The 13,046-nt window shown below is 39.6% G+C and overlaps 1 protein-coding gene across 1 annotated transcript in view; it reads left to right on the plus strand.

Annotated features, from left to right (window-relative positions):
• NOX4 (NADPH oxidase 4) overlaps positions 1-13,046 on the plus strand; it is a gene marked incomplete at its 5' end in the record, with an annotated part of 106,273 nt that overhangs the window by 59,249 nt on the left and 33,978 nt on the right. Inside the window, one exon of the mRNA XM_080354742.1 lies at positions 10,575-10,656. Within this exon, the coding sequence (XP_080210868.1) occupies positions 10,575-10,656 (82 nt within the window). The remainder of the gene's footprint in view (positions 1-10,574; positions 10,657-13,046) is intronic.

Genomic DNA, 13,046 nt, shown 5'->3' on the forward strand with positions numbered 1-13,046 from the left:
TATTAGCTGTTTTGAATTTTGCTGAAATGGCTGCTGTGATAATCTTACAGTGCTGTCATTGATAACTAGCACACCTACAGCCTCCAAGAAGCCTCCTCGCGTTATATAAAATGAAAATAAATCAGTGGGCAGTTTGTGCACTTCATTGCAATAAGCAGTTTTAAGGACTATGTTTTCCCATAAATTTAACATATTCCCTTATTCATTAAGCACACTGTAAGTGTCATTTCCTCAAGGAAAATGCCACAGACACCTACACACATTTTCAAAGCCAAAGCTGTGATGCTTTGCTGTGCTTTGCCAAGTGGCTAGTGCCAGCCTGACGCCACGGGGCTTTCCCTCAAGGATTTCACATGCACGGTGTTAGCCGAGCATCTCTTGAGCTTAGCTGTGACTGGTTTGAAAAAGGAAAGATTTTTAATTAAAGGAAGGCATTTTTATAATTTCTCTTATTTTATAATTTCTCTTTAATAGGTTGAGGCGATTATGCTAATTATGCCCTATTATTTTTTCTCAGTGCAGTTTCCAAATAAAGCAGCATTTCACTGATCCAAAAAATTATTTCTTTAAAGTCCCCCATACTTCTCAACACATATGTACCAGCAAATGCCATTTCCGTGTGAAGAGTTTCTTGTCATTTCTGTACCACTTTGTATTGCTGCATTTGTAATGGTACATCGATACATTGTTACATGCCAGATCATGGCTGGTAACTAGAATAATCAAAAGACAGATATCTAATGACAGCTTATAGTTCTTAGAACTGGCAAAATCACTTTTTCAGGAAAATACATGTCAAACCATTTCCTCACAATGATGTGAGGAACTATGTGATCTAAATCACGCTAAACCACTGGTCTTTTGTTCTAGAAAATAGTTATCCATGTAGTATTACAATGTAGTGTAGTAACATTTTCAAGTTGTTCTCTCCCATTCAAGACTGGGAATGCTTTTTCTGTTGACTTGATTAGTAACAGACTTTCTGTCATGTAAAACATGTCTATTTAGTGTTTCATTACATTCATAACATCATGATAGTTGAAAGATGGAGGTGATCCAGTAGAAAATCCTGCAACACGTTTTAAGGAAAATCTACTCAGGAACTAGTGCTAAATCAGGAAATATATGTATTTCTAAGAAATTATTAATTAAGAGTAAATGAAAACTACCTGGACTAGGTTATATATAGCAACTTATGTTCAGGGAGTGGCATGGCTTAGATTCTCAAGAACTACTTCTCTAATTCAGATGTAAGAAGAAATAACACAATTGCTCTCAGCATGGTAAAATTAAACAAAACTTTTGCTACACTTCTTCATCCACTTGTGTGCATTACATTTTATCACCTATCCAAAAAAAAGAGCAAAACAATATCTAATGGCTCATTTCATTTGCCAGTCATTCAAATGATTTCCTGCTAAGGTTTTGATATTGCCCTTTGAGAGATGTTATAAGAAATGGAGCCTCAAATGTGATTAGATCTTTGGAAAAAATGTACATTTCTTCCCAGTGGATCATCCCCAGTTGACTAGCAAAATTTATATAGAAAATAAGATCCAGCTGAGCTCTGATCACTTTATCCTGTGTTATGCTTCAGTGCAACTAGTGCTAGGAGTGTTTTTAGAGAACTTGTGTGTGTTCTCTGGAAGACCCAGGCAGCTGAAAACACAAGAGAAATTATTTTTTTATATAAATGTAGTCCCTTAATACCCTTTTCTTCTTTGTTTCTTATTTGGAGCCTTGTTACTATTATTTCTAGCATTTTAGTTTAGCTAAGTAGTTGGCTGGGCAGGCGTTACCCCCACAGGGTGTATATCAGCGCCATTTTGTCGAAGCACTCTCTGTAAATGTTCAGTGTATTTCAGGTTTTGGTCTGTTCCTCAGCACAGACCCCGAGGACAACTTAGCACCTTCAGTGTAGGTATTTGAACAACTCAGCTGTGAGGAGGTAAAAGCTGTTGTCAGTATTTTACAGATGCTGGACTGAGGTCAAGATGGCTTAGAGCTGTGATATAGTTAATGACCTCACTAACATCTGTTAAGCCTCAGTGATTATCAACATGGTTCACAGCTGTGGTTGGAGAGAAGAGGGTAGATTGCAAGGGCTGGGTGATCTCCCAGTACCTTAGATTACAAGGTGGGGAATGAAGGTGAATTAACAAGGAAAGTCCTGTTCTCTTTTGCAAAATCTTTTTTTCTTTAGCATTTTTCCTTCCTCTCCCATCCCTGCCCCAACAAAGAGAAGCCAGTGTGCAACCTGCCCAGCATGTACAAAGCCCAGGGCAGGGCAGTGTCTTGACTCCATGTGTATCATCTCTGGGGACAGTTGCCTCCTAACCTTCTGTGTCTTCCTCCTCAAACAGATGTGGGTTTGCAGTTTTATCCAAGGGTAACAATCAATGGAAGCAGCACAAAACATCAATATTCATATTTTTCCCCATAAGCAGGCCTGCCAACTATATCAGTTAGTGAAATTTAGGGTGAATTTTAAGAAAAGAGTTGACACAAAGAACTAGAACATGCTTGGCAGTGATGTCTTTATCAAGTCATCCTTTGGTAGTCCGAAATTTGCTAGTGCTTCCCTCCTGTTCTGTTGTAATGGAGGAATACTTTGTCCAAGACTGGCCTGTTGCGTGTTTTGATTATACAAAGCATTTTGTAGATACTTAGCCTCAAAAGCAGTGGCTGAAGGTAAAGTATAATCTTACCAGCCTTAAACCACCCTTTATGTTACACAGGGGAAGGTTAATTAAATCTTGAATATAATCTCATGTAACTGTTCCCTCCAAATTCTTTTGTCCTATCTGCTTTTACCTGGGAGAGAATAAAGCAGATGGGGCCAGGCTCTTCTCAGTGGTGCCCAGTGACAGAACAAGAGGCAATGGGTGCAAATTGAAATACAGGATATTCTTTTTAAGTGTAAGAAAAATCTTTCCACTGGGTGAGTGGTCAGGCACAGGAACAGGTTGCTCAAGGAGGTTGTGAAGTCTCCATCCCTGGAGATATTAAAAAACTAATGGAACGTGGCCATGAGCAACCTTCTCTTGCTGACCCTGTTCAGAGCAGGGGACTGGACTAGATGATCTCCTTGGAGATCCCTTGGAGGTGGAGAGCCCTTCCACCCTCAACTATTCTGAGATTCTGCAAAGTTATTATACAGTAGTTTATGTGCATATTTAGGTATAATAATAAAGCTGTGTCTGTATTAGTAAGAACATGAAATGATCCCATGCTTATGGTCTAAACTAACACCAAATATGAATAGACAAAAACCCACAAATTAGTTCCCAATGGCTAGTGGTGTTTTTATTATGGTATGGAATTTTAGCCTTGGATGGGATTAACTCCATCATTTTGTGGCTGCCATTTAAATACGTTTGATGAAAAGTTCTTGTAGCTTGTTCAGATTTATAAAATATATTACATTTATGAACCTATTTATAGACGTGACCAAAAATGCCAGTGAATGTGTGCCTGAGGATGCATACTGATGTTTGATAGATTTGGTGGCAAAATAATATACACAGCTGGAAATTATGTGACCATGACAGCCCAAGAATAACACTGTGGAGTCATGATAATTATTTCCATGAAGACATCAGCTCAGTGCTCAGCAGCAATAAAGAGAAAAACTATTAGAAGAGTAGAGAATAAAGCAGAAGAGATGACTGTGCAGCTGGGTATTTCTGTGATGCTCCCAGGACTTGATTCCTGTGTGCAGGCCTGGTCTTCATCTCTCAGACAAGGTACTGGACAGGGTTCAGGAAGGAATGACAAAAGATGGTCAAAAGCATGGAAAGGCTTCCGAACATGGGACAACTGAGTATGCAGGGACTGGAAAAGAGATAATTTAGGGGAATATAGCAGTTGTCTACAAAATCATGCATAACACTGGAAGAGTGACTGGGTAGGGCCTGACTGTTCATGCTTTCTAGCAGTATCAGAACATTTGACTGTCAAATACAGTCAGTAAGACACTGTTTCAGAACAAATGTAAGGTGATGGATCTCCATGTATTAGGCGAGAGACACGTGGAAATTCTTGTCAGAGGATGTGGGGTAGCTTAGGAGCTTTACATGAGGGACTGGGCAAATACTTCAAAGAGATGCCAAGGCGTTTTTTAATAGGCAAAGACCTTAAGTGCAGGAAATCCACTGAGATAGAAATGGTTGGAGACTGGGAAAGTGACAGCAGGAAGGTCGTACTCTATACTTATTATTCCATAGGTGTCTGCATGTGAGGCAAGATATGGGAGTAGGAGAGCCCTTGGTGTGAATCAGTATAGCCTGACGAATTGTGGCTTTGCTCAGCTTTTTAGAGGCATAACCTCTGGGATTTTGCAGTACTGGGTGGTATTGCTGTAATTGCACAGCTCCACTTCAGTGTTAAAATCCCATGTAGATTTTGAAAGGTTGGGCTTTCTCTAGTTTCTATATCAGATTACAAGTTACAAAGAGACAACCAGTTTAATCCCCCCACCCCCCTCGCATAATGTGGGTATTTTTTTAAATGAATGTAAGGATTTTTTAGATGAATTGTCACAGCTTTACCATAAAGCCAAAAAGGGATATACTGATGCCTCATCATTTCTTCTGGCATGCTGTGAAAGAGGCAAGTGCACCACTAGTGAAGAAAATGGCATTTGCTCATGGGGAGTATGGCCCTTCATGGCCAAAGGGAGCAGTTGTAGAACTCAATGATAAAAAAATCTCCATCAATAACATTTGCTTCAGAGCAAGTATTTATTTTCTAAAGGTAAAGTTACCATTTTGTGTTGTTTCTAAACCCTGTTTTACTGTTGCACTTTGTAAGTGTCGAGTTGTGGAATGAACTCTACTGTCATGACAGAATTAGTTGTCAAGTGTAGTAAGTACTTCTGAAAAAAAAAAAGAAAAGTTTATTGATTAAGACGTTGTTTTTGAGCTCCAGCTCTTCCAGGGAGTTGCTGTATAACCTACAGAAGGATTTCTAACTCAGTGTTGAGTGTCGAGACTGGTTAACTGTAGGGTTGTGTCCACTTCTCTTTACTGGCTGTCTGGGGAAGCCAAGTCTGGCAACATAGCTGATGGGCAGTCTGGGTCACTCACTGCTGTCTTCTCAAGTTAGTCGTACAAAATGCAGTCTAAATATGGTCTTCAACATCTCTCTTCTGTGTTTTGAAACAAAATAAGTGATGCTTTTTCCTTCCCATCATTCATCTTCCAACCTTTTAAGGTTCCTTGGGCAAGAACTGCCTTTTACTCAATTCCTTTGTTGTCTGATATTTGGGTATACACATACAAATCATGCAATATGTGTGATTATAGTATAAATGGGGAAGGTCTATTTAGAAATAAACCTGTCTGAGCTAATTCTGACATAGTAGATGGGATCTTTTAGAGATATAAGAAAGCACTGAGAATTCCAGCAGGAAAAGGATGACCTGATGCCAGAATTGGGGAGGGAGAATGATTTCCAGCTGGTGAACACAGAGCTAGAGAAAGAAAAAAAAGCTGATTACTTTTTAGGAAGCAAATGAAGGTTAGGAAGGAAAGCAGGGTGTACAGACATGATCTTCAAAGAAAGAAGGACTATTCTGCAGGTCCGGAGTAACTGGAATGTTCACTGCTGACCTGTGTAATGATTAGTTGATTTCCTTATTTTTTTCCCTCTGCTTAAATAAAATCATGCAAAAGAAAATGTTGAACAGAAGGATGATCACTGTTTATTCACCTAGATTAGAAGATGAGAGACCAGTAACCTTTCTGTAAAAGCCTCTCTATTTCCCTTAAATAAAGATAAACAGCAGGGTTTTTAATATAATTTCCAATTTTCTTGGGTTTTATTAGCTTTTAACTTTTTTGTTAGTGGCTCTGTAAATGGTGGGCTCTAATTAGTCTTTCAGATGACTGATCAGAAGGGAAGGTAATGGTGGTGAAAAAAACCAGAATAGTTAAAATCTGTGAGACTTAATGGACTGAGACTCATGGAAATTCAAGCTGGTAAAAAAGCCTGTCTCTTGGTATCAGCAAAATATGTATGTTTTAGGGGAATTCCAAGGCTTATGATGTAATAATTTTGGAGCCTTCAGCTCATCAACATTACCTCATCATTGTTTTGTTTCCTGCCCTTTTAATCTGATGGGAGGAAATTTGTAGCACTGACTCTTCAAGAGGAGAGAAGTGACACTTCCTTAATTTCAGAAAATTTGGCCATTAATAAGCCACAGGTCAAACTAAAATATTGGATATTTCAGTTTTATGCCATCTTATTGCTCATCATAGTTTTTTATAGCCCTTAACTGGCAAAAACGTCTTCCTAAATGCCTTTTCTTTTTACAAGGCACTAAGAACTACTTATGACAGCATTTCCAAATTTATGGAGCTTGAAAACGAGTCAGATTAGTGAGTGTCAAATCCTTTTAAATGTTGTTGGCAGTTTTAAGAAAGCTGACTTAATTTTTATTTTGTTTCTTGAACTATTGCAAGGTGCTGAGGAGCACAGAAGATGCTCCAGACCAATCTTCATTTTGCAGATGGAAATGAGATTTGTGTCTCAATGAATGCAGAAGTGCTATAGGTGATTACAGAAACATGATTGCAAAATATCCAAACGCATTAGTGTCCCTGTGGAGAGACCTTTCGATAGACAGCTAGGCTTCTGGACCGTAGTGTTCTGTACTTTATAACTTTATAAGATGAGGCTATTCTGTTCTCCCATTCTCTGGCTGTTTTCTAGTCACATTTCTGTTTTTTATTCTTATGAACTTGGATTTAGAAAATAATCCATAAAACTCTCATTAAAAAATACTTGTCGCAATTACTGTCAATTTTACAGTGTTCTTAACTGAGCTGATCGTATGTAATTGGACCTGTTCTTATTAGAGGTTCAGAGTGGTCTGAAGCTGCTGGGTAAAAGGTGGTTGGGATTAAAAAACAAAACAAAACAGTAATGGCCTCATAGATACAGACTCATCAAACTCTGAAAGAGTAGGAATTTGATTTTTCAAGAACCTTGAAACTATACATTGATTTTGCTGCTATTTTCTGTTAAGTAATTTTTAACAAGGAGGAGCAAGGAAAGAAGAAGCCCAAGACCTGATTTTTAAAGTCAAACCTGACACAACTGCAGTGTGTGACATTGGCAAGTCATTTTGGCATCATCTTTGAAGTGCTAAAGCAGTAAGAGCTTCAGGGGTGTGACAGCTTCAAAAAACAAGGCTAGTGCTCCCTGTGCTGTACTATCTCTGTCTACAGCATGTGAATAATAATGGCTTTTAATTCACAAGGATTTTCTGTACAAGTGATTTTTCTGTGGTTTGAGATCCTCAGATATTAAAATATCATAGAACTTCCCCTTGTCTCGCTTTCCACCTTTCTAACACTGTATCCTGCAAAAAAAGACACTTGATTTGATAACCACTTTGAGTGGGTTTCAGACTGTACACCCATTCTTGCTCACATTTTTGTGGCATTACCATTTACTTATTATACTAAGCACAACCCGATTCTTACTTGAGAAGAACAATGACATGCATCTGAATATTTAAAAGGGAAAATGTCCTTTGAAATGCATCATTCTGCCCTTGTAAACTAGCAATTGGTTTGTCTGAACAGATATTATAAAGATGTTAGTGGGCATTTATACTGAGATTCCAGTAGCTGACTTCTTAAAATGCTGAGCTGGAAGGGGGAAGGATGAACAAAGGGTGAAAAGAGGGAAGAAGAATTAGATGAGAGATGTGAAAGGGAGATTTATGCAAGAGAACAGATTAAACCTCTAAAGCTATCCACCACAAACTTTCTCTGTAGTCTACAACCTTCCCAATTTAGGAGGACAGGACATCCAACCTCTAGTCATCGCAGGTAACCATGCAACACATTTAGCTAAGCATACATGATCCCAGTGAGACTGCCTAAATTTAATTGAAGACTTCTCATTGATCAAGGACTTGGAAGGAACTTTACAATCAAAATGAAAACCAGAAGGAAGTGGTGACACTCGGTATGTTGAAAAGATAAGTCTGAGCATAAGACGTGACTGTGCAACCATTCCTGATGTCTGTGAGGACTTCATCATGTAGGTAGACTTATGGGAAAGTAAGGGAGATGATGTCTGCAGTGTCACACTCAGCAGAGTGACAAATCAATCAATGGCATAATTGATCTCGGAACAATTTAGAAAATCATCAGGAAACTAGCTAGTACATACACTAATGAAAAGATAATTGCAGATTTTCAGAAGTAAGTCTTTTAAAATTTGGTCAACTAAATGTTATTCATGTGTTGTTAAAAAACCAGACCAACAACTAGCCAAAAAGCATCCCATTTCACAGAATCACAGAATGGTTGGGGTTGGAAGGGACCTCTGGAGATCATCCAGTCCAACTCACCTGCTGAAGCAGGTTCACCAGAGCAGATCACACAGGAAGGTGTCCAGGTGGTTTTGAATGTCTTCAGAGAAGGAGACTCCACAATCTCTCTGGGCATGTTCCAGTTCTCTGTCACCCTCAAAGTCACCCTCTGTCACCCTCAAATTTTAGGTACTGAACTGTAGGAAGTGATGGAAAAGACTCAGTTATTGGGAGATGCCTCTCTAAAATCATCCAAGTAATGATAAGATTGTCTGTGACTTGATTTGTTTCTGTTGATCAACTAGTGATTGTAAATCAAAATAAGTTAAAAATGCTCTGAAAAAAAAAAGCCTTTCGTTTGTTGTAGCATGGTTTAGAAGAAACTCTTCATGTTTTTGAGAAATTCTGCCCTTTGGAAGGTATCATGATATTTTCTTTCAAATTGAAACACCTTCTCTTATCAAGCTTTAGGCTTCTGATATTCCCTTTGGTAAGAGCGCCAATATGTTCTGTCAGTAGCTGCCAAAGCTCTCGTCACCTCCCTCTTCACCTTGCTGGATAGTCCTTAAAGGCAATAATGTCATCTGTACTAGTGTGACTTCTGTACTGTGCATGTGTATGTATAATGTAAGAATATCATAGACTTGAAGAGTGAAGCATGTATGCAATGGTCCTATGGGACAAATTAATCCTGAAGGTTTCTCTTCAGGGTCCCATTTCTCTTAAGAAGATTTAGAGGAAGTGGAAGCTACATGTGCTGGAGGAAGTTTTAGGACATGTATGTGAGATGAGGTGGAACACTACCATATAGCTTAAGTGTTGCCATGGAAAAATGAGTAAAGTCATATGGTGAAAAGAAAATACATCTGCCTGGGAAATTTGCCATAGCATGGGGAAAAAAAAAAAAGTTGACTTTAACTAAAACAAGATCCAGCCGGGAAGCTGTTTAGGCCAATTTCAGATGCCATAACTTGGCTGTTTTCACTCCAGTCCTGGCCAGCTCTGTCACATTACTATTCAAAATATTTTCAAGATTGTGGCTTGTTGAATTGAGTCCTGGAGTGCAGCCAGGTGGCCTGGATAATGGGAAAGGGCAGCAGCACAAGAAAAAGAGTCACGAAGGAGGGGTTAGAGATGGAATATGGCTGTCTGCCTGGGTGCTGTCCGTCTCGGGCAGAACAATGGGGAGAGACATGTCTGTGCTGTCCCTGAGATGTGTTTTGTCTCTCCCCGAGAGTCACAAGCCCTTCGCAAGGTCTGCCAAACCTGCCTCACTCACACGTAATATGGTGTTGTGCAGTGTTGAATTGAAGAAGAGCATGTCTCCCCACACTTTCAGTTGCTGCTACACCTGGTTATAGACCCTAAAGAAACAAATAAATCAGACCACCCCAAAGACAAATCCTTAATCCTGGTGACTTGCACCATGTTCTGGAGGTCAAGAATCTCAAGGCATGGAAGGAAGTGCTATTGTTCAGGGTTTGCCACTGAAAACTTCCTCTCATTCCCCTACCAGGCACACACAAAGGCTGTTGTTTTTCATATGAAGCCTTTTTACAAAGGGTTCCAGTGGCTTGAGTCACGTTGAAAGATTCCTGGGGTATGAGTAGAAGTTAATGTGCTTGCTCTGACACCATGTCCCTAAGAACCTCATCTACACGTCTTTTAAACACATCCAGGGATGAGGACTCAGCCACTTCCCTGGGCAGCCTGTTCCAATGCCTGACAACCCTTTCTGTGAAGAAAAATTTAGATTAATTAATTAATCAATCTATGCTTTTTTAGACTACTGTGATCCCTGAGTCACTGTTGAATCCTTAGTTGCTCCTTTCTGTTTAGATTAAGCTCTTCAAGGCAGGTACTGTTTGTGGCTCTCTGTGTACTAAGTTATAGTTATTGGGGAAGAAATGTAGAGGTTCTGCCATAAATGCCGCAGAAGACCTGTATGCAGACCTCAGAAACCTGTAAGAACTACTAGAATTCAATATTGGATGAAAAAAATATATATATTATTAACAGTGTTTACAGGAAACAGTGGTTTCTAGCCTTAGCAGCAGTTTTGTATGAATATACAGATTTTATTGCCTGTACATTTAGCTTTATCCTCTGGTAAGTGTTGCTGGAGAAGAGAATTCACTGATATTACTGCTTGCTTGTGGCCTGAACTTATAATGCAGAGTCACAGTCTGGGTTTTGTTTTTTTTTTTTCCTTCTTTTCTTTTTTTTTTCTTTGTCCTGACAGAAAGATTTCGGGATTTACTGCTTCTACATTCAAATCAAGATACAGAGATTCTGCCCATCTTTCAGCAGAGGCGCTATCCCAAGTAAGTGAGATTGTCTTCTTGGGAGAAATAAAATCTTTTATCTATTTGCAGCGAGGGAGATTGAAGCATTTATAGCACTGTACATGCTTTTGGTGTGAAATCCTGAGGCAGAGCTGTCGGGGAGCCACGTTGCACTGAGCTTTGCAGTTTTTCAGTGGTGTCAGGGAGAAGCAGCCATGCTTTGCAAGCGTGCTCAGCTGTCAGTGGGGAGGTGGTGGTGGAAGTGCAGACGTTAATTCACCCAGATCAGTGTCTGGTGGAGCTTTGTTTCACTTGACATGGTGTTGACATAGGCAGATGTTTTGTCAGGCTAATCCCCACTCTTGTCTTGTGGGATTCCATCATTTATGGTGACAGATCCCCTTGGATTTTAACAGACTCCCCTCTGGAAGCCTCCAAGCACTAGAAAACATTTTTTTTCCCCTTTTTATGTCAGGAAAACCGAAAGAGTAGTGTTGTGTGTTTAAGAGGTCTTGCATGTACTGAGTATCCTGGATAAAACCTCTTCTCCCAAGTGACATACCTGAACAAAACAGTAAATTCTGCTTGTTAATATGTCGGTTAAAAGAAACAGTCACTTTCAGCTAAGTCTTGAAAAGAGGCAGTGAAGGGGAGAAAAAAGAAATAGCTCGCACGTAAACCATGGACAGAGTGAGCAATGAAAGAAGGCTAGTGCAGGATGGGCAGAGGGAGAAGAAGGAAAAAGAATGTCTGGAGCCAGTCTAGCAATGATGATGGAAATAAGCAAAGTTATTTATTATAGTTAATTTAGAAACCTATTGAAAACTATTAACATGTCCTAATTTCCCTAGAGGTTGTCTTTCAAGTGAAACAGTTGTGTTCAGCAAGGTAGAAAATCTGTTCATCTTTATTATAGTCAGTTTTTTTCCTACCCTATGCTCGTTTTTATTGGGAGGTCAGTTAAGAGAAATGAAGATAATGAACAAGACAGACCTCATAAATCAGTGTTCCTTCATTGACTTCAGCTGAGCAATGGCTGGTTGTACTACATAAGGATCTGAGCAGTAAGGTCATTTTAATGGGACATTGCCATGGGGCACAAGCTGGAGCTTGTAATGCTTAAGGAAATCCTAAGAATGTGGAGGGTTAAAAACAGAGACATTTTAGTACTGACTTAGCTGAATAGCTTTACTAAGCAGGGCTTAGTAGGTAGAAAGTACGAAGTTTGCATATATTTTAAGTAAATATATCCAAAGGAAGGAGGTTGGAAAGGAAGATGTTCATCATCTCTCAGGATATTCAGTCATAGTAATAAATATTAAAGGTTAAATGAGCAAACTATAATCCATCACTTTTTGAAACACAGAAACCTTGACATTCTGTCTTGAATTATGTTCTTATACATTTGTTATATTAAGACCTGAACTCCTTCCCATGGAACAGCAAGATATGTGCTTGTTCTCAGATAAGATGTCTGGCTGGAAGAGGTTTTCTAGAATATACATGCACATTGTTTTGGATTTGCTGGCATGAATGTGTCAAAGAAACACACTTTGCATTCCTGGTTGATAAAGAGAGAAATGCAGGATCTTTTCATGGTCCTTGTGTTTGCCTGAGTATATTCTGCTGGTCTTGGCTTAGCCAAAGAGCAAATACCTACTCTGGAACATGGAGATTATACAGAGGCCTGAATTTACAGAGACCCTGGCTTGTAAAGCCACACGGCACATGGCTTACTTGATTTATCACTGCATGTCCATAAGTAGCCTGGTATCATGAGTACCATTTCTCATCACAGCCTGTGGGCAGAGATGCAGTACTACCCATTGGTACAGCATCCATCCAGTCAGCCTGACCTGCAGTCTGCATCCCGTCATGTTCCTTTATGAGGTTGCAGAGCAGAAGTATCTTGGATTTATCTTATACTTCATTCATACAACAGTGTAGTGGTGTCTTGGAAAAGTTATAGTTATTGGGGAAGAAATGTAGAAGTTCTGCCATAAATGCCTACAGCAGTTTCTTAATGAAACATATTGCACAGCACTGCACAAGGTCACTGAACTAGCAAGACCAGTCTAATCCAGGCAAGTCTGTTTGAAACCTCAAGTGACTGTCAGAAGATTAAATGCATCATGAAATCAGATGTCACTAGACTCCCCTCATCCACCTCAGCAGGAAAACATCCTTAGAGAAAAATGTTTTGAAGAGAAAAATCTGTCTCCTAGCTGACATGGAGCCACCGCCATGTCCATGAGGATTTACATTCCTGAAACTAAGAATAAACCTGCAGCTGTGGGCAGGCGAATGGGCTGGGGTGCATAGCAGCCTCCGAGTGCACCCGCTTGAGAAGAGCTTCTTCACAGGAACCACATGGCATGCATACTTGCAGCTCATTCCTTCTCTCCCTCACTCCAAGAGCATGCTGAAGT

The sequence above is a fragment of the Nesoenas mayeri genome (genome assembly GCF_963082525.1).
Source record: "Nesoenas mayeri genome assembly, chromosome: 1".
Taxonomy (NCBI): domain Eukaryota; kingdom Metazoa; phylum Chordata; class Aves; order Columbiformes; family Columbidae; genus Nesoenas; species Nesoenas mayeri.